The sequence below is a fragment of the Salmo trutta genome, chromosome 12, assembly GCF_901001165.1.
Source record: "Salmo trutta chromosome 12, fSalTru1.1, whole genome shotgun sequence".
NCBI classification, from domain to species: domain Eukaryota; kingdom Metazoa; phylum Chordata; class Actinopteri; order Salmoniformes; family Salmonidae; genus Salmo; species Salmo trutta.
The window spans coordinates 17,299,018-17,322,223 of NC_042968.1; the positions used below are offsets into that span (position 1 = coordinate 17,299,018).

A 23,206-nucleotide genomic window follows, 5' to 3' on the forward strand; every position below is an offset into this window, starting at 1 on the left:
CTTTCGGAGCCATCATCGACTCAGTGGGTTTTGTCCAACATGTCTCTGGACCTACTCACTGCCACAGTCATACTCTGGACCTAGTTTTGTCCCGTGGAATAAATGTTGTGGATCTTAATGTTTTTCCTCATAATCCTGGACTATCGGACCACCATTTTATTACGTTTGCAATCGCAACAAATAATCTGCTCAGACCCCAACCAAGGAGCATCAAAAGTCGTGCTATAAATTCTCAGACAACCCAAAGATTCCTTGATGCCCTTCCAGACTCCCTCTGCCTACCCAAGGACATCAGAGGACAAAAATCAGTTAAATTGAGATCCTCAGTTAGGTGGTTAACTTTGTGCAATACCCTAGATGCAGTTGCACCCCTAAAAACATTTGTCATAAGAAACTAGCTCCCTGGTATACAGAAAATACACGAGCTCTGAAGCAAGCTTCCAGAAAATTGGAACGGAGATGGCGCCACACCAAACTGGAAGTCTTCCGACTAGCTTGGAAAGACAGTACCGTGCAGTATCGAAGAGCCCTCACTGCTGCTCGATCATTCTATTTTTCCAACTTAATTGAGGAAAATAAGAACAATCCGAAATTTCTTGTTGATACTGTGGCAAAGCTAACTATAAAGCAGCATTCCCCAAGAGGATGGCTTTCACTTCAGCAGTAATAAATTCATGAACTTCTTTGAGGAAAAGATCATGATCCCCTTGGGTTGTGCCGTGGCGGAGATCTTTGTGGGCTATACTCGGCCTTGTCTCAGGATGGTACGTTTTTGGTTGAAGATATCCCTTTAGTGGTGTGGGGGCTGTGCTTTGGCAAAGTGGGTGGGGTTATATCCTTCCTGTTTGGCCCTGTCCGGGGGTATCTACGGATGGGGCCACAGTGTCTCCTGACCCCTCCTGTCTCAGCCTCCAGTATTTATGCTGCAGTAGTTTATGTGTCGGGGGGCTAGGGTCAGTCTGTCACATCTGGAGTATTTCTCTTGTCTTTTCCGGTGTCCTGTGTGAATTTAAATATGCTCTCTCTAATTCTCTCTCTCTCTTTCTCGGAGGACCTGAGCCCTAGGAGCATGCCTCAGGACTACCTGGCACGATGACTCCTTGCTGTCCCCAGTCCACCTGGCCGTGCTGCTGCTCCAGTTTCAACTGTTCTGCCTGCGACTATGGAACCCTGACCTGTTCACCGGATGTGCTACCTGTCCCAGACCTGCTGTTTTCAACTCTCTAGAGACAGCAGGAGCGGTAGAGATACTCTCAATGATCGGCTATGAAAAGCCAACTGACATTTACTCTTGAGGTGCTGACTTGTTGCACCCTCGACAACTACTGTGATTATTATTATTATTTAACCATGCTGGTCATTTATGAACATCTTGGCCATGTTCAGTTATAATCTCCACCCGGCACAGCCAGAAGAGGACTGGCCACCCCTCATAGCCTGGTTCCTCACTAGGTTTCTTCCTAGGTTTTGGCCTTTCTAGGGAGTTATTCCTAGCCACCGTGCTTCTACACCTGCATTGCTTGCTGTTTGGGGTTTTAGGCTGGGTTTCTGTACAGCACTTTGAGATATCAGCTGATGTAAGAAGGGCTATATAAATACATTTGATTTCATTTGAATGGGAACAGTTCAATTAAATGAAAGCATGGCACTTCTCCTAGATTTAGATTTGAAAAGAGGTTGCCCAATTTCGCCTTACCTCTTCCTGCTTGCAACCAAACTTCTTACAAGTTCTGTTAAATCCAGTGATCTCTATTGCTGACAAAGATATTATCATAAGTCAACTTGCAGATGACACAACCCTTTTTTTGTAAGATGCTGACCAGATTCCTAGAGTAGTCTATGTGATAAATATATTTTCCAAGCATCTGGTCTTTGCCTAAACCTTAATAAGTGTGAATTGTTTGCTGTTAAAGACTATGTGATAACCTCTATATGCAATATTCCAGTCAAGGAAAAAGTAATATACCTTGGGATTACCATATCTAAGGATCAACAGGAAAGATGCTCATAAAATTTTATACCTATTATTGAAAAAAACAAAAAGAAGTTGAACCATTGGTTGCAAAGGGATTTATCCTTGAAAGATTGAGTATTGCTTTCTAAAGCTGAAGGTATCTCCAGACTTACTTGTGCAGCCCAGTCGCCAAATATCTTGACAACAAAATAGGTAAAGCTTGGTACTGTATATTGATTGGTACTGTATATTGTTAACATGGCGGTTGGAAACAAAAATCTCAAATTTGGTTTCATCAGACCAATTGACAGATTTCCACTGGTCTAATGTCCATTGCTCATGCCCCTTGGCCAAAGCAAGTCTCTTATTCTTATTGGTGTCCTTTAGTAGTGGTTTCTTTGTAGCAATTCGACCATGAAGGCCTGATTCACGCAGTCTCCTCTGAACAGTTGATGTTGACATGTCTGTTACTTGAACTCTGTGAAGCATTTATTTGGGCTACAATCTGAGGTGCAGTTAACGCTAATGAACTTATCCTCTGCAGAAGAGGTAACTCGGTCTTCCTTTCCTGTGGCGGTCCTCATGAGAGCCAGTTTCATCATAACGCTTGATGGTTTTTGTGACTTCACTTGACTGACCTCCATGTCTTAAAGTAATAATGGACTGTTGTTTCGCTTTGCATATTTGAGCCGTTTCTTGACATAATATGGACTTGTTTTTTTACCAAATAGGGCTATCTTCTGTATACCACCCCTACCTTGTCACAACACAACTGATTGGCTCAAACGCATTAACCTCTATGGGCTAGGTGGGAAGCTTGCGTCCCACCTACTCAACAGCCAGTGTAATCCCGTGGCGCGATATTCAAATACCTTAGAAATGCTATTACTTCAATTTCTGAAACATATGACTATTTTACACCATTTTAAAGACACGACTCTCGTTAATCTAACCACACTGTCCGATTTCAAAAAGGCTTTACAACGAAAGCAAAACATTATGTCAGCAGAGTACCCAGCCAGAAATAATCAGACACCCATTTTTCAAACTAGCATATAATGTCACATAAACCCAAACCACAGCTAAATGCAGCACTAACCTTTGATGATCTTCATCAGATGACAATCCTAGGACATTATGTTATACAATACATGCATGTTTTGTTTAATCAAGTTCATATTTATATCAAAAACCAGCTTTTTACATTAGCATGTGACTAGCATGTGACTAGCATTCCCACCGAACACTTCCGGTGAATTTACTAAATTACTCACGATAAACGTTCACAAAAAACATAATTATTTTAAGAATTATAGATACAGAACTCCTTTATGCACTCGCTATGTCCGATTTTAAAATAGCTTTTCGGTGAAAGCACATTTTGTAATATTCTGAGTAGATAGCCCGGCCATCACAGGCTAGCTATTTTGACACCCACCAAGTGTGGTACTCACCAAACTCCGATTTACTATTAGAAAAGTTTGATTACCTTTGCTGTTCTTCGTCAGAATGCACTCCCAGGACTTCTACTTCAATAACAAATGTTGGTTTGGTCCCAAATAACCCATAGTTATATACAAATAGCGGCGTTTTGTTTGTGCGTTCAAGACACTATCCGAAGGGTAAAGAAGGGTGACGCGCCCGACGCGTTTCGTGACAAAAAATGTCTAAATATTCCATTACCGTACTTCGAAGCATGTCAACCGCTGTTTAAAATCAATTTTTATGCCATTTTTCTCGTAAAAAAGTGATTATATTCCGACCGGGAAACCCTGTTTTAGTTCAAAGACAGAAAAAATAAAAACATGGGGTCGCCTCGTGCACACGCCTCAGTCTCATTGTACTCTGATCGACCACTATCAAAATGCGCTAATGTTTTTCAGCCAGGGCCTGCAAAGCCACCATTCATCTTTCTGGCGCCTTCCGAGAGCCTATGGGAGCGTTAGAAAATGTCACGTTATGCCAGAGATCCCCTGTTTTGGTTAGAGATGATCAAGAAGGCCATGAAATGGTCAGAGAGAGCGCTTCCTGTTTGGAATCTTCTCAGGTTTTGGCCTGCCAAATGAGTTCTGTTATACTCACAGACACCATTCAAACAGTTTTAGAAACTTTAGGGTGTTTTCTATCCAAATCAAACAATTATATGCATATTCTAGTTACTGGGCAGGAGTAGTAACCAGATTAAATCGGGTACGTTTTTTATCCGGCCGTGCAAATACTGCCCCCTATCCCCAACAGGTTTTAAGGAAATAAATTCCACTAATGAACTTAACAAGGCACACCTGTTAATTGAAATTCATTCCAGGTGACTACCTTATGAAGCTGTTTGAGAGAATGCCAAGAGTGTGCAAAGCTGCCATCAATACAAAGGGTGGCTACTTTGAAGAATCTCAAATACATTTTGATTTGTTTAACACTTTTTTGGTTACTACATGATTCCATGTCTTATTTCATAGTTTTGATGTCATCACTATTATTCTACAATGTAGAAAAAAGTAAAAATAAAGAGAAAAAACCTGGAACGAGTATGTGTCCTAACTTTTGACTGGTACTGTATGTACGTACCGAAGGTACACAAAAGTATGTGGACACCCCTTCAAATGAGTGAATTTGGATGTTTCAGCCACACCCGTTGACAGGTGTATAAAATCAAGCACAATCAAATTTATTTATACAGCCCTTTATACATCAGCTGATGTCACAAAGTGCTGTCCAGAAAACCAGCCTAAAACCACAAACAGCAAGCAATGCAGAAGCACGGCGGCTAGGAAAAACTCCCTAGAAAAGGTCATAACCTATGAAGAAACCTAGAGAGGAACCAGGCTCTGAGGGGTGGCCAGTCCTCTTCTGGCTGTGCCGGGTTGAGATTATAACAGAACATGGCCAAGATGTTCAAACGTTCACAGATGACCAGTTCACAGATAATCACAGTGGTTGTAGAGGGTGCAACAGGTCAGCACCTCAGGAGTAAATGTCAGTTGGCTTTTCATAGCCGATCATTCAGAGTTAGAGACAGAAGGTGCGGTAGAGAGAGAGTCCAAAACAGCAGGTCCGGGACAAGGTAGCACGTCCAGTGAGCAGGTCAGGGTTCCATAGCCGCAGGCAGACAGCCATGCAATCTCCATAGACAAACATTGGCAGTAGAATGGCCTTACTGAAGAGCTCAGTGACTTTCAACGTGGCAGCGTCATAGGATGCCACCTTTCCAACAAGTCAGTTCGTGAAATTTCTGCCCTGCTAGAGCTTCCCCGGTCCACTGTAAGTGCTGTTACTGTGAAGTGGAAATGTCTAGGAGCAACAATGCTCACAAGCTCACAGAACGGGACCGCCAATCATCTTGAAAAGGAAAGATGCACATCAAGTATATAAAGATGATGGGACATAGTTTGACATCACCCAAACCTAAACTGTACCTCCAGAGGTTGTACTAGTGCTTTGTTTCCCTGCCAAGTGTTGAAGCGGGTAAAATCATATGTACTCCAAACTGCGTCTGGAAGCAACGTCAGCACAATAACTTTTAGTCAGGAGCTTCATGAAATGGGTTTTCATGGCCGAGCAGCCGCACACAAGACCACCATGCGCAATGGCAAGTGTCGGCTGGAGTGGTGTAAAGCTCACCGCCATTGGGCTCTGGAGCAGTGGAAACATGTTCTCAGGAGTGATGAATCACCCTTCACCATCTGGCAGTCCATTAGACAAATCTGGGTTTGGTGGATGCCAGGAGAACGCTACCTGCTCGAATGCATAGTCCCAACTGTAAAGTTTGGTGGAGGAGGAATAATGGTCTGGGGCTGTTTTTCATGGTTCGGGATAGGCCCATTAGTTACAGTTAGGGGAAATCTTAACGCTACAGCATACAATGACATTGTAGACAATTCTGTGCTTCCAACTTAAATGGCAACAGTTTGGGGAAGGCCCTTTCCTGTTTCAGCATGACAATGCCGCCGTGCACAAAGCGAGGTCCATACAGAAATGGTTTGTTGAGTTTGGTGTGGAAGAACTTGACTGGCCTGACCTCAACGAACACCTTTGGGACTAATTGAAACACTGACTGCGAGCCAGGCCTAATCGCCCAACATCAATGCGTGACCTGACAAACGCTCGTGGCTGAATGGAAGCAAGTCCCCGCAGCAATGTTCCAACATCTAGTGGAAAGCCTTCCCAGAAGAGTGTAGGCTGTTACAACAGCAAAGGGGGACCAACTCTATCTTAATGATTTTGGAATGAGATGCTCGACGAGCATGTGTTCACATACTTTTGGTCATGTAGTGTACATTTTCAATAACCCAAAATATTGTATTTTCAGCTGGTGTACAAAACCGAAAGACAAAAATGAAACTTAAAAACGGGAAACATAGAAATAGCACACATAGAAGAGACCTACCTTCAATGAGAAAGAAATATTAGTTATAGATCTGTCAATTATAATTTTTATACTTTGAACTTAGGTATAAGAAATCTTAGGTTTGTCAAATTATATCAAGATCAGGGCTCCAGCTATGCATTTGGTTTGCTAAGTTGCCGCTAGATGTCAAGATCAAGCTTCTTGGTTACAGCAGAGACATTCACTCCTCTTCTGGATCAAGATCCCAGTTGCCTAAATTGTTTTGTACGTTAAATTATTTTTATTTGTAATAATATTATTTATTTTTGTAGAAATAGCGACCTTGTGCGCACATTCGGTAATGGAGTATATCCCGGTATGGTACAGAAACAGTATGAAAATCTGGATACCGCCCAACCCTAGTGTGTAAGTGAGTGTACATCACCTGGTAGATGCCTAGTGACAGTTGTTTAGCAGTCTGCTGGCCTAGTAAAATAAGCTGTTTTGTAAGGCTCTCGGTCTTTAACTGCTGCCGTTAGCCATAGCACTGGAGAAAATAAGTATGTGCAATTACATTACTCTGATCGAGAGTAGATACCAAATTCCTTATTTTAATTACATGTATATATTTCGTCTGTCCGGATATCAGAATTTAAAAAAAAATGACATTCGAATAGTAAAATAATTTAAAATGCTTATCCCCACCATCATGGTAACTTAATGAAAGTATAAGACAATAATTTGTGGGGATTTCAACGACAAAATCATTACACTACAGCAAAAAGGTTCGTGTGACAGGATCCTTCATTTGCGGTCAAACCTCTACAATGTCAGAAAAGTATTATCGTTACCAATGCTACAGGGTTGTAATAAAAAAATGTGGACAGTTAAGGAACAATATGTTTTTTTTAACATACCCTATTACAGTGTGTAGGCCTACAAGTCCTTGGCCAAGTGGATAATCTGGCCTGAGTCACTAGTCATAAAAGCAAAGTGTTTGATGTAATATGCCAACTCTTTTCCTATGTACTTGAAAAACAGCTGGTAAACATTTCCTCTACACCTTTGGATGTCCCTGGTAAAACAGTCAATAACACCCTCCAATGATTCATGATTTCAGCAATAACACCTGTCAACACCTGAGATGCATGTTCTGTACTAACACTACGTTTGACCAACAGGAAACATGGAATGCCAGTCTCTCAAACCATGTGTAAAAATATCCTGTGTGTACGTCTGCAGAGTGGAGCTTTATCTGATAACATACTACTGTACTGTATGCAGCAAAATGTTGATTTAATGTAGGCTACTAGGCTATTATGTCATCCCTAAGTAACTAGAGGATGACTAATCAAAAGCTATAGCTAGTTCTTATCTCCCATCCTGCAGAAAAAATAACTTTCACCCTAAATAAATAAGTAAAGGATGAGGCGGCTCTAATCTCAGGACAATTTTTTAAGCCGTTGCTTGTTGCCAACACAGTTTAACTGAGGTGTGTGTGTGTGTGTGGGGGGGGTAGTGGTCAGTATAATAAATCCTTTGTCTGGTGTGTGTGTGTTAGAAGCTATATTAAAATCTCCCTTTACTTATTGCATGATACAGCCTGGTCTGGAGATTCATTCAATACGGTCCAGGCAACAGCCTGTCACTAACCAATCTCATGATTTTCCCCTAAGTGGATTACAGTATCTGATCCTGACTATTTATTGTATATGGCATCTGTGATATCAAATTATCCAATTCGATAAGAAATTAAAATGCAGGATCCGCCTCATATTTCTCTGAGGGTCTACCAGAGCACACTAATAAGGGAAATGGAAATCAGACCATTTAGTCGCATTTTGAGACCCTTTAAAATTGCCTGCGTGAGTTGCATTTCTAATGTTTGCACTAGTTTGAGCTGCACATCTACCTGGTCACCTCAATCAAAACGTCCTATTTTTTGGAAGAATAAAACCATGCATTTGTTGAACAGTAAAGTGCATTACACTCATGATTCCTGTAATAAAAGTGTCTGCCGTGCCACTGTGCTTGCCTGTTTCGCTGAGGCGAAAGCCTCTCACGCTCTCCTCTCTCATGTGCCCCTCGTGATTGTATAGCATTTCAAAATGTATTTCATATGTCGCGAGTCAGTACTTCACAGGAGAGCCATTTTAACTTAAACTATTATTTATTTTAAATCAAAATGCGTTTTTTGGGCAGAAATGCCTTCTGGAACATGTGAACTTTCATGTGCCTTAATAAACGTGCATGGCATCTGTAAATATGAATAAAATAGTTAAATTACGAGCCTAGTTGGTTTAGCCACGGAAGAAGACAGGAACCTTCCTGCTGCCATGTTTGGCTGAAATGAATGGGTGGGCTGGACATGCCGAAAGATGAGTTCCGATTGGTCTGCCATGTAGCACACTTCTGTCTATAACATGAGCTGGTCAGTATGCGTAGGTAATCCTTTCTAAAGCAGATTTTTTGAAAGATATCACGTAGTAGAACTGCAAAAAGTGTTGCTCTCCACTTTCTGGAGGACTGAGTTTTGAAATCAGTTGAGTGCCCGGTGGTATTAGAGTACGATAAGAGATGGAGACAATTCTGCCATTTGGTTGAAAAAAAAAATGCAGAGGGAGTGGAAAAGAGAACACAGAAGGCTGTTGATAAAACACCCATCTCCGGATTACATCTTCAAACTAAGGGCAACCATGGCATCTGTGACAGAGAGGGAGAAGCGTCCATCCATGTATACCGGTAAGATAGTCTAGCAAGCTACATTTTCAAATATTACACGTTTCAAAATTGTCCGAAAGTTGTTTTCCTTTCAAGTTAAAGCGTACTGTTAGCCAGCCGGCTAACGTTACATGTATGATCTGTGTAGTAATATAAGATCTACTTTTATCCTAGTCTCTACTTTTATCCAATGTAAAAAAAAAAATACCCCAAAAAATACAAAAAAAAAACATTTCCAATTTTGCTACTTAAGACCGAATCGAGCCGGTGGGTCACAAACGTAATTGCGGGGAAAAACAACTTTGGAAGCAAGTAGTTGTCCATATTAAAAAGACAGTCTCCGCTTTCTATAGGCAAATGATCATTATTGAGCTCAAAGGACACGGCTTTACAATCAAGATATCTGATATGGCTTTGAAATACGGCGCACACGAAATTGCGCATCGGCCACCGCAAGCGCACTAGGCCTCAGTTTTTTTAGGACATTGCATTTACTGTTAGATTAAAACATGGCTACTAGCAGTACGTTTTATATTTAGAGTTAGCTAATGTGTTTTGAGTTTCCACTTACAGTACAACAGCCAAAGCAAAGTCTGGAGAAACCATTCCGAGTCATCCTACAGTAGACGCTGATAAAGACATTCCACCCCACATAGACCTCTCGCATGCTTGCATCCCTAAAGGTGCACAGCTAATATGAAAACACAGCAACATGATAGAACCATCAGGCATCGGCATATGGAAGCAGTTTGTTCAGGCTCACAATGAATGCGAGGGTATTTTTTCTTGCAGGTTTGAGTCACATTACATAAACCATTTCCTGTGTCCACAACCTTTAATACAAGGGTGCAAGGTCTGTCATAAAGCCAAGACGGGCCAGTAATGCCTCAGAAAACACATCTTTGTAGCTCTAATCGGAGGTGATTATTTCTGTCACATACACTGACAGTATGAGGCAAGCAGCAGGGCAAATTCCTCCGTTTCACTTTGCAAATTACGGTTTATGGTGCACAGTAAGCCAGAGAGCATTTACTACAGCTCCGACGCCAATAACCAGATGCAGTATCCCTCAGTAAGGAGAAAGACACACTGCTTATTCAAGTCTGCATCCAAGCACACTTTTTCTTTTACATTCCAGCTCAATGCAGCAAAATAAATCCAAGGTTCATGGATCAAATGAGACATTAGTCCCCAGGGAAACAAAAGCACTAGTACAACCTCTGGAGGTACAGTTTAGGTTTGGGTGATGTCAAACTTTGTCCCATCATCTTTATGTACTTGGGATGTGCATCTTTCCCTTTCAAGATGATTCGATACGTATCTAGATACATGGGCTCCGATACAATACAGGAACGATTATAGTTTGAAACGAGTCGGTGCTATTTGGTTTGACACATTCATTTTCCATTGTAAAATAAAAGAGCCTGGCCTCCCTGAGCTGGATCTGTCTGAGCCAACTTCTCTCTCTCTTTGTGTGTGTGTGTGTGTGTGTGTGTGTGTGTGTGTGTGTGTAAAGGATGTAAAGTGCATTTGGAATTGACTTTTTCCACATTTTGTTAGTTACATTACAGCATTATTCTAAAATGTATTAAACAAAATAAAAATGCATCATCTACAAACAATACCGCATAATGACAAAGTGAAAACATGTTTTTATAAATGTTTGAGCATTTATAAAAATAAAAAACAGAAATACCTTGACATACAGTACCAGCCAAAAGTTTGGGCACACCTACTCACTTTATTTTTACTATTTTCTACATTGTAGAATAATAGAAGACATCAACACTATGAAATAACACATACGGAATCATGTAGTAACCAAAAAAAAGTTAAAGAAATCAACATATTTTATATTTGAGATTCTTCAAAGTAGCCATCCTTTGCATTGATGCCAGCTTTGTACACTCTTGGCATTCTCTAAACCAGCTTCATGAGGTAGTCACCTGGAATGAATTTCAATTAACAGGTGTGCCTTGTTAAAAGTTCATTAGTGGAATTTATTTCCTTAATGCGTTTGAGTCAATCAGTTGTGTTGTGAAAAGGTAGGGGTGGTATACAGAAGATAGCCCTATTTGGTAAAAAACCAAGTCCATATTATGGCAAGAACAGCTCAAATAAGCAAAGAGAAATGACAGTACATCATTACTTTAAGACATGGAATTCAGTCAACATGGAAAATTCAAGAACTTTGAAAGTTTCTTCAAGTGCAGTCGCAAAAACCATCAAGTGCTATGATGAAACTGGCTCTCATGAGGACCGCCACAGGAAAGGAAGACCCAGAGTTACCTCTCCTGCAGAGGATAAGTTCATTAGAGTTAACTGCACCTCAGATTGCAGCCCAAATAAATGCTTCACAGAGTTCAAGTAACAGACACATCTCAACATCAACTGTTCTGAGGACAATGCGTGAATCAGGCCTTCATGGTCAAATTGCTGCAAAGAAACCACTACTAAAGGACACCAATAAGAAGAGACTTGCATGGGCCAAGAAACATGAGCAATGAACATTAGACCAGTGGAAATGTGGTCCGATGTGTCCAAATTTGAGATTTTTGCTTCCAACCGCCGTGTCTTTGTGAGATGCAGAGTAGGTGAATGGATGATCTCCGCATGTGTGGTTCCCACCGTGAAGCATGGAGGAGGTGGGGTGATGGTGTAGGGGTGCTTTGCTGGTGACACTGTCTGCAATTTATTTACAATTCAAGGCACACTTAACCAGCATGGCTACCACAGCATTCTGCAGCAATACGCCATCCCATCTGGTTTGCGCTTAGTCCCACTATCATTTGTTTTTCAACAGGACAATGACCCAACACACCTCCAGGCTGTGTAAGGGCTATTTGACCAAGGAGAGTGATGGAGTGCTACATCAGATGACCTGGCCTCCACAATCAGCCGACCTCAACCCAATTGAGATGGTTTGGGATGAGTTACATTTTAGTCATTTAGCAGACGCTCTTATCCAGAGCGACTTACAGTCGTGAATGCATACGTTTCATTTCATAATTTTATTTTCTGTGCTGGCCCCCCGTGGGAGAGACACACTGCAGCAGCGTGAAGGAAAATCAGCCAACAAATGCTCAGCATAGGTGGGAACTCCTTCAAGACTGTTGGAAAAGCCCAGGCTCTGTCGCAGCCGGCCGCAACCGGGAGGTCCATGGGGTGACGCACAAATTGGCCCAGCATTGTCCGGGTTAGGGAGGGTTTGGCAGGCAGGGATATCCTTGTCTCATCGCTAACCAGGTCGCCAGGTGTACGGTGTTTCCTCCGACGCATTGGTGCGGCGGGCTTCCGGGTTGGATGCGCATTGTGTCAAGAAGCAGTGCGGCAAGGTTGGGTTGTGTTTCGGAGGACGCATGGCTCTCGACCTTCGCCTCTCCCGAGTCCGTACGGGAGTTGCAGCGATAAGACAAGACTATAACTACTACCAATTGGATACCACAAAATTGGGGAGAAAAAAGGTGTACAAAAAAAAAAAAAAAGACTGTTGGAAAAGCATTCCAGGTGAAGCTGGTTGAGAGAATGTCAAGAGTGTGCAAAGCTGTAATCAAGGCAAAAGGGTGGCCACTTTGAAGAAAATCAAATATATTTTGATTTGTTTCAAATTTTTGGTTACTACATGATTCCATGTGTGTTATTTTATAGTTGATGGCTTCACTATTATTCTACAATGTAGAAAATAGTAAAGAATGGAGTAGGTGTGTCCAAAATTCTGACAGGTACTGTAAGTATTCAGACCTTTTGCTATGACTCTTGAAATTGAGCTCAGGTGCATTCTGTTTCCATTGATCAAACTTGAGATGTTTCTACAACTTGATTGGAGTCCACCTGTGGTAAATTCAATTGATTGGATATAATTTGGAAAGGCACACACCTGTCTATATAAGGTCCACAGTTGACAGTGCAAAAACCAAGCCATGAGGTTGAAGGAATTGTCCGTAGAGTCCCGAGACAGGATTGTGTAGAGGCACAGATCTGGGGAAGGGTACCAAAAATATTGCAGCATTGAAGGTCCCCAAGAGCACAGTGGCCTCCATCCTTCTTACATGGAAGTTTGGAACCACAAAGGCTCTTACTAGAGCTGGGCGCCCTGTCAAACTGAGCAATCGGGGGAGAAGCGCCTTGGTCAGTGAGATAACAAAGAACCCGATGGTCACTCTGACAGAGCTCCAGAGTTCTTCTGGAAGGTTCTCCCATCTCCGCAGCACTCCACCAATCAGGCCTTTATGGTAGAGTGGCCAGACGGAAGCCACTCCTCAGTAAAAGGCATGACAGCCCGCTTGGAGTTTGCCAAAAGGCACCTAAAGGACTCTCAGACCATGAGATACAAGATTATCTGGTCTGATAAAACAACTCTTTGGCCTGAATGCCAAGCGTCACATCTGGAGGTAACCATCCCTACAGTGAAGCATGGTGGTGGCAGAAACTTGCTGTGGGGATGTTTTTCAGCAGCAGGGACTGGAAGACTAGTCAGGATAAGATGAACGGAGCAAAGTACAGAGAGATCCTTCATGAAAACCTGCTCCAGAAGGTTCACCTTCCAACTGGACAACGACCCTAAGAACACAGCAAAGACAAGGCAGGATTTTTTTTTTTTTTTTTTTACCTTTATTTAACTAGGCAAGTCAATTAAGAACAAATTCTTATTTTCAATGACGGCCAAGGAACAGTTGGTTAACTGCCTTGTTCAGGGGCAGAACGGCAGATTATTACCTTGTCAGATCAGGGATTAGATCTTGCAACCTTCCGGTTACTAGTCCAACACTCTAACCACTAGGCTACCTGCTGAATGAGTCAGGACAAATCTTAGAATGTCCTTGAGTGGCCCAGCCAGAGCTCAGACTTGAACCCGATCGAACATCTCCGGAGAGACCTGAAAAAATCTGTGCAGCGACGCTCCCCATCCAACCTGACAGAGCAAGAAAGGATTTGCAGAGAAGAATTGGAGAAACTCCCCAAATACAGGTGTGCCAAGCTTGCAGCGTCATAGTCTTGAGTCAAAAGGTGCTTCATCAAAAGTACTGAGTAAAGGGTCTGAAAACATACACACACAAGTTGAGAATGACAAATATTATCCTCAGTTTGTATGATGACAATTTGCATATACTCCAGAATGTTATGAAGAGTGATCAGATGAATTGCAATTAATTGCAAAGTCCCTCTTTGCCATAGAAATGAACTGAATCCCCCAAAAAACATTTCCACTGCATTTCAGCCCTGCCACAAAAGGACCAGCTGACATCATGTCAGTGATTCTCTCGTTAACACAGGTGTGAGATGTAGATCACTCTGTCATGCTGACTGAGTTCGAATAGACTGGAAGCTTCAAAAGGAGGGTGGTGTTCTTCCTCTGTCAACAATGGTTACCTGCAAGAAAACACATGCAGTCATAATTTCTTTGCACAAAAAGGGCTTCACAGGCAAGGATATTGCTGCCAGTAAGATTGCACCTAAATCAACCATTTACCAGATCATCAAGAACTTCAAGGAGAGCGGTTCAATTGTTGTGAAGAAGGCTTCAGGGCGCCCAAGAAAGTCCAGGAAGCTCCAGGACCATCTCTTAAAGTTGATTCAGCTGCGGGATCAGGGCACCACCAGTACAGAGCTTGCTCAGGAATGGCAGCAGGCAGGTGTGAGTGCATCTGCACGCACAGTGAGGCAAAGACTTTTGGAGGATGGCCTGGTGTCAAGAAGGGCAGCAAAGAAGCTACTTCTCTCCAGGAAAAACATCAGGGACAGGCTGATATTCTGCAAAAGGTACAGGGATTGGACTGCTGAGAACTGGGGTAAAATCATTTTCTCTGATGAATCTCCTTTCCGATTGTTTGGGGCATCTGGGAAAAAGCTTGTCCGGAAAAGACAAGGTGAGCGCTACCATCAGTCCTGTGTCATGTCAACAGTAAAGCATCCTGAGACCATTCATGTGTGGGGTTGCTTCTCAGCCAAGGGAGTGCGCTCACTCACAATTTTGCCTAAGAACACAGCCATGAATAAAGAATGGTACCAACACATCCTCCGAGAGCAACTTCTCCCAACCACCCAGGAACAGTTTGGTGATGAACAATGCCTTTTCCAGCATGACGGAGCACCTTGCCATAAGGCAAAAGTGATAACTAAGTGGCTCGGGGAACAAAACATCGATATTTTGAGTCCATGGCCAGGAAACTCCCCAGGCCTTAATCCCATTGAGAACTTGTGGTCAGTCCTCAAGAGGCAGGTGGACAAACAAAAACCCACAAATTCTGACAAACTCCAAGCATTCATTATGCAAGAATGGGCTACCATCAGTCAGGATGTGGCCCAGAAGTTAACTGACAGCATGCCAGGGCGGATTGCAGAGGTCTTGAAAAAGAAGGGTCAACACTGCAAATACTGACTCTTTGCATCAACTTCATGTAATTGTCAATAAAAGCCTTTGACACTTATGAAATGCTTGCAATTATACTTCAGTATTCCATAGTAACATCTGACAAAAATATCTAAAGGGACTGAAGCAGCAAACTTTGTGGAAATTAATATTTGTGTCATTCACAAAACTTTTGGCCACAACTGTGTGTGTGATATATATATATATATATATATATAAACCTGTTTATGCTTTGTCATTATTGGGTATTGTGTGTAGATTGATGGGGGGGGGAATTTAATCAATTTTAGAATAATGCTGTAACAAAAAAAAAAAAAAAAAATCGAAAAAGTGAACGGGTCTGAATCATTTCTGAATGCACTGTATATGTCAATGGTGTCTGTTGGCACCTGAGCTGAGCCATAAGGGATACTGGGCATCTACCACCACCCTATCATTTCAGGGGAGAAACGTTTGCTTTTTGATCTGAAAACCACCGTCACCAACTAATTAATTGGTTATTTTTGCAGATTCATTATTTACAGAGAATCAGAAAAATTATGCTACTCTGACTATGGCTACTTAGTTTATTCAAGCCTGTCTCAAAATACAACACTGGCCCTTTAAGAGAAATATGTTTAGAAATGTACAAGTTTGTGCTCTTGTAAGAAGCAATTACTCACCTATTGCTGACTAAGTAGTATCTATAACTGTGCTAATAACTCACTAACTAGCAAAGGTTATGAACAAAATGTGCACACGGGGCTAGATGCAGCTCTTGCTTTGATCTCAAAACAAGCTCAATTACTCACGACCACAGCTGTTAACAGTCCAGTTCAAAGCAAATGGCACAGATCCATATATAGCAATGGTCTATTTGCATATAGGCCTACTGCAGCTCTGATTGGTTATGCCGCACTGGTCTGTGTAGAGTTTGGGCTGAGTCGTGCACAACAAAATCTACTCCGATGCCTTCAACAACATTTCTTGCAGTTTGTTTTGTTTCGATATGTTGCATTGATTCGATCACAATTGCCACAGTAAAGGGAAACGTTGACAGTGTTAACTAACAGGGAAAACTCTAGAATGTTGAGTGAAGTTCAAGCTTGTGTTTCTCTCCTTGGGCTGATATTTATTCTGCAGTCTGCGCTGGCAGTCCCAGTGAGCTGCGATGCAGTAGCCCCTTCACAGTTTAGAGGGAACATTGGTCATAGCCAATGAATATATAGCACAACTTTGGATTTCACCTCACCCCAGTCTCATAATCTAATGTTTTAAACCGTTTGGGAGTTGACAGACTCGGAGTGAGCTTCTCGGGATGTCTTTGTCCCATCGCGCTCCAGCAACTCCTGTGGCGGGCCGGGCGCATGCACGCTTCCGGGTTAGGCGAGCAGTGTGTCATGAAGCAGTGCGGCTTGGCAGGGTCGTATGGCTCTCGACCTTCGCCTCTCCCGAGTCCGTAAGGGACATGCAGCGATGGGACTAAACTAACTACCAATTGGATATCACAAAAAAAGTGATGAGAAAACGGGGTAAAAAGTTGTTTTTTTTAAATACTCAAATAATGATATGTAATGTTAGCTCCGATCAGCATGTCGCCTACCTATAACCAGATGAGAGTTGTCTCCAGGGGTAGCTTAGCCTACTTTTATTCTGGTAAAACATCCTCTTCAACAGTGCATTTGATAACCTAGCAAATTACATTGGTTGTCACTCAACTAGTAAAGCTTAATATTGCGCAAGTCATTTACAAACATTTGAATGCTGAAGGTGAGAAAGCCAGGCATAAAATGATGAAGCGTAGCATTCAGTCATATAGCCAATCGTAGGAAAGAGAAGGAAATATAGGCTACGTTTCTTTAAAACCGATAAAACGCAAGATAGTTAAGTAGTGTCCGTTATAAAAAAAGAATGAATAAGTTTAGGTTATAGCCTAAAACCCATGCATCCGTCCAGGGGGTGGGGAGGACAATACCCTAATACCCTACTCAACAAACTGGATGCAGTCTTATCACAGTGCCATCCGTTTTGTCACCAAAGCCCCATATACTACCCACCACTGCGACCTGTACGCTCTCGTTGGCTGGCCTTCGCTTCATACTCGTCGCCAAACCCACTGGCTACAGGTTATCTACAAGTCTCTGCTAGGTAAAGCCCCGCCTTATCTCCGCTCACTGGTCACCATAGCAGCACCCACCTGTAGCACGCGCTCCAGCAGGTATATCTCTCTGGTCACCCCCAAAGCCAATTCCTCCTTTGGCCGTCTCTCTTTCCAGTTCTCCGCTGCCAATGACTGGAACGAACTACAAAAATCTCTAAAACTGGAAACACTTATCTCCCTCACTAGCTTTAAGCACCAGCTGTCAGATCAGCTCACAGATCACTGCACCTGTACATAGACCATCTATAATTAAGCCCAAACAACTACCTCTTCCCCTACTGTATTTATTTATTTTATTTTGCTTCTTTGCACCCCATTATTTCTATTTCTACTTTGCACTTTCTTCTACTACAAATCTACCATTCCAGTGTTTTACTTGCTATATTGTATTTACTTTGCCACCACGGACATTTTTTTTTGCCTTTACCTCCCTTATCTCACCTCATTTGCTCACATTGTATATAGACTTATTTTTCTACTGTATTATTGACTGTATGTTTGTTTTACTCCATGTGTAACTCTGTGTTGTTGTATGTGTCGAACTGCTTTGCTTTATCTTGGCCAGGTCGCAATTGTAAATGAGAACTTGTTCTCAACTTGCCTACCTGGTTAAATAAAGGTGAAATAAAAAATAAATAAATAAATAAATAAATAAAAGGACATATTCTGACAGGAATTCTCAGCTCTGTCTGGCCTACTACATTCCTCTCTTGCGTTATGTATAAAATATTGAAATAGGTAATAGCAAATAGGAATAGGCAAATTACTCAGAATGTCACTTGTGTGCTGCCCTGCTGTGCTCTACCAGACTGTTCTATACTGTGGGGCGCCAGTCAAATTCAAACAGGTTAACCGTCGTCTGTCACATGACAATGTCGTCACGCTCAACGTTTTGCTGTCAATCACTGTCTATAGACGATGCTATCGTAATATCATCCAACCAAAGTGGAGTTCTTTCATAAAATGTCACTGCCTACTTCTATTCATTGTTATCCAAGTGACCACAGTGATGCGGACGACAAAAAAATATTTCCACCAAAAGCTCCCTTAATCATCAAAGTTTCCTTCCAAGTAGGGCCTACCTCTTACTCATGCTGAAGTCAATCTTAGTGGTATGACAACCTGAATGTAGTGGGTTGATGTTAGCTAGGTAAGTGCTCCTTTTAAGGTCTCCAAGGAATGGAAGCTACGGATCTGAAGAGTTTGTGTGTTTTTCTAGGTTGAAAATCCATGAAATGAAGCCTGGACAATATGTGGATTGTCCTGTTGGTTTTGTGTCTTCTCTGACCAATGAGTCTTTTCCCAATCTTCCTACGAGGGAGGCTCCCATAAGTAAAATATCACTGGAGTAGAAATAGCCTAAACTAGCTCATGCCATGGACTGGCTGGGCTGCTCTCTCAACAGATGACAACTAGTATCAACATGATTTTTTAGGAGTCACTGATTTTGGAACAGGAGCTACAATGAAGCAGATAAGTGATCATGACTTCTGTGTGGATCCCTGGTTGGACGAGCAAGGTGAAGAAAAAGCAGCTGCTGTCTGTCTACTCAGCCCACTGTCTACGATCCTGCCTTACTAAAGAAGGGCAAAGCAATTAAGTGAAATGCATCCTCAGGGAGACATGTTTTGTTGTTTGTTTTCTTTTTGCAAGTGTATCAACTCTAAAAAATAATTTCCGGTTTTGTAGTAGAGTAGAGAATGCAACTCCAGTTCACACAGAGGGACATCTATGCAGTACAACTGCTGATCCCCCCCCAGTTCCAAACAGCCCTGGACGTACATAATCCCACACCTCAGTAACACATGAGAAGAGGATTGGAAAATAAACCTCACTATGGATGTACAGAGATACTTTTTCCCCCCGTCCCTACTACAGGCGTATTCAATCACCCGTGTCTGCAACAGAAACATCCTCTTATCAGGGAGATCCATCACTCTCGTAGTCCATTCATCACTATCCATCTCAGTCAGAACAGGAGTTTTTGTGAGGATGGCGGTCTGAATCCATCTAGGCTCCGGCGATGCCAGGAACATTTTGTTCCTACGGCACAAAAGTGGTTTGTCAGTTGAGTAACATTGGGGCCACCATTTACCTATTCATGTGTGTCTCTAGTAAGTGAGTGGATTCAGCTGGATTGGTTGGTTGTCTCCCTCAGACATGGGCCTGGAAAGATGTCACTGGACTTGGGATGTGTCTTTACTCCCTTACAGGTGGTCTACGTTCCTTCATCATTCTTCAAATGCAGGCCATACTTTGGGATAGAGGTCAACCGATTATGATTTTTCAACGCCGATACCGATATTGATTATTGGGGGGCCAAAAACCAGCCGATACCGATTAATCGGCCAATTTTTTTTTCTTTCATTTATTTATTTATTTGGAATAATGACAATTACAACAATACTGAATGAACACTTATTTTAACTTAATATAATACATCAATAAAATCAATTTAGCCTCAAATAAATAATGAAACATGTTCAATTTGATTTAAATAATGCAAAAACAAAGTGTTGGAGAAGAAAGTAAAAGTGCAATATGTGCCATGTAAAAAAGCTAATGTTTAAGTGCCTTGCTCAGAACATGAGAACATATGAAAGCTGGTGGTTCCTTTTAACATGAGTCTTCAATATTCCCAGGTAAGAAGTTTTAGGTTGTAGTTATTATAGGAATTATAGGACTATTTCTCTCTATACGATTTGTATTTCATATACCATTGACTATTGGATGTTCTTATAGGCACTTTAGTATGCCAGTGTAACAGTATAGCTTCCGTCCCTCTCCTCGCTCCTACCTGGGCTCGAACCAGGAACACATCGACAACAGCCACCCTCGAAGCAGCGTTACCCATGTAGAGCAAGTGACGTTTGAAACGCTATTAGCGCGCACCCCGCTAACTAGCTAGCCATTTCACATCGGTTACACCAGCCTCATCTTGGGAGTTGATAGGCTTGAAGGCATAAACAGCGCAATGCATTGAGAAGGGCTGCTGGCAAAACGCACGAAAGTGCTGTTTGAATGAATGCTTACGAGCCTGCTGGTGCCTACCATCGCTCAGTCAGACTGCTCTATCAAATCATAGACTTAATTATAACATAATAACACACACAAACACGAGCCTTAGGTCATTAATATGGTCGAATCCGGAAACTATTATCTCGAAAACAAATTGTTATTCCTGTTACATTGCACAACCTTCAGTGTCATGTCATAATTACGTAAAATTCTGACAAATTACCCAAAGTGTTGCATATACCCTGACTGCGTGCAATGAACGCAAAATGACAATTTCACCTGGTTAATATTGCCTGCTAACCACGATTTCATTTAGCTAAATATGCAGGTTTAAAAATATATACTTCTGTGTATTGATTTTAAGAAAGACATTGATGTTTATGGTTATGTACAGTCGTGCAACGATTGTGCTTTTTTTCTCAAATGCGCTTTTGTTAAATCATCCCCCGTTTGGCGAAGTCGGCTGTCTTTGTTAGGAAGAAATAGTCTTCACAGTTTTCACAGTTCGTAACGAGCCAGGCGGCCCAAACTGCTGCATATACCCTGACTCTGTTTGCAAGAGAAGTGACACATTTTCCCTAGTTAAATTAAATTCATGTTAGCAGGCAATATTAACTAAATATGCAGGTTTAAAGATATATACTTGTGTATTGATTTTAAGGCATTGATGTTTATGGTTGGAGCAACGTGTACCTAAGCGATTATATGCAACGGACAGGCTAGATAAACTAGTAATATCATCAACCATGTGTAGTTAACTAGTGATTATGATTGATTGATTGATTGTTTTTTATAAGATAAGTTTAATGCTAGCTAGCAACTTACCTTGGCTTCTTACTGCATTCGCGTAACCTCGTGGAGTGCAATGTAAAGCAGGTGGTTAGAGCGTTGGACTAGTTAACCGTAAGGTTGCAAGATTGAATCCCTGAGCTAACAAGGTAAAAATCTTTCTGCCCCTGAACAAGGCAGTTAACCCACCGTTCCGAGGCCGTCATTGAAAATAAGAATGTGTTCTTAACTGACTTGCCTAGTTAAATAAAGGTCTTAAAATCGGCCAAATCGGCGCCCAAAAATACCGATTACCGATTGTTATGAAAACTTGAAATCAGCCCTAATTAAATCGGCCATTCAGATTAATCGGTCAACCTCTACTTTGGGATCAGTATAAACATCCTCTTTCTTGTTTGCACTTCTTCAGTAGGTTCCTCTCTTTCAACCAAGCCCAATCAAAAGGAATGTTCCAACTGTAGGCCAAGTCATTTTATTACAAAAGTACAGTATACAAATGGTTATAGCTGTATAATAGTGGATTACATATTTAAAAACTAGCCATGTAGGAGAACTGTAGAACATCTTGGGTTGGAATTATAGCAGACCAGAGTGTGGGTCTGGTTTGAGAACCTCAGTTCGGGGCCCCACTTTTGAGCCCTCCCGCAAAAAAAATAAAGCAATACCAAGCAATTGACCTCCCCTATCCCCAGCACATCTTGTAGGAACGTTGGATAAAACTATTTTGGGATAAGACAGTATGTTTGGATTTCTATTCGCATTCTGCCGGTGTCAAACAAAATGAGATATCCTACAGGTTGCAAATGATATGAGACTAAATGAATCACAGCAGCTCGCGACTAACGCAAACCTTACAGCGGAATGCATTCTCCAAAATCATGATACCAAAGCTGATCCCGGTGCAAGCCACGCACGTCACGAATTACAATTCCAACGGCTGGATTTGTCACATCAACTAGACAGGATGTGACAGTTCGACTCAATGAAACTCCAATTTGTGGTTTAAATATCTACAACACACAGTCACCCCCCGTTGCATATATTTAAAAACCGTCGTATGTGCATCAGAAATTCTAAATCTACCTATAGTTCAACAATGAAACGCTGCAGACTGCTTCAAATCTCAGATATCAATGGCTAGCTATCTAGTTAGTCTATGCTAACCAGCTAGCATTATCAACACTGACGGCCTGGATAAACCCAAGCATTTGAAGCTCAATTTAGCATTCGTGTTCCAAGCGTTACATTCAAAAACTCACCGGTTTTGTCCTGATCTAATCCCACGACAATCAAATAATCAGCCAATCTCGCCATGTTTGCTGCTTTTTCCGAAATCTACCAACACAATTCAGCATTTTTCTTTCTTCGAAAGCACAGCCATGTTTGACAGAAGGAGTGATATTGCGCCTGCGTCTAGGAGTAGCAACATGCATGGGCGGGGGCGCTTGGTTTACAAATAGAAACTGTGTGGCTGCAACGGGGTCACACCCTGCCACACCGCTTGTTGGCCACCATGGAAAGCCATCTCATGACCACTAGAATCTCTTTTGCATGCACATAAAAAAAAGTGACCTACCAATTATTGAGAAAAAACGGGGGAAAAAAACTACAAACTAAAATAAATAAAAATAAGTTACCCAAATATATTTAAAAAAAAATAGTAGTCTCATTTTCTTTGCAAGAATGTGGGATATAATACAATAAGATAAATTAAAAGTATTGCAGATTGTGGCATCCAGTGTTTCTTAAAAATATATTGAATTAATTGTATAGGATATTTAGTATGCTAGAAGCACTAAGCAGAGAGTGCTGGTGGAAAAATCAGTGTCAATAGCATGATTACTATTTTCCATAATCACAATGCTCCGTCAAACTTAAACATCCCCTCCC

At 41.7% G+C, this 23,206-nt stretch overlaps 1 protein-coding gene across 3 annotated transcripts in view; it reads right to left on the minus strand.

Annotated features, from left to right (window-relative positions):
* The window catches only part of LOC115203044 (myotubularin-related protein 13), a 173,886-nt gene extending 151,146 nt beyond the window's left edge, over nt 1-22,740 (minus strand). For 2 of the 3 annotated variants that reach the window (XM_029767345.1, XM_029767344.1), the window contains exon 1: nt 22,576-22,740. In XM_029767345.1, the coding sequence (XP_029623205.1) occupies nt 22,576-22,630 (55 nt within the window). In that variant the 5' untranslated portion in view covers nt 22,631-22,740. The remainder of the gene's footprint in view (nt 1-22,575) is intronic. The other variant, XM_029767346.1, reaches the window with a different exon arrangement.
* Between the last annotated feature and the right edge of the window lie 466 nt (nt 22,741-23,206).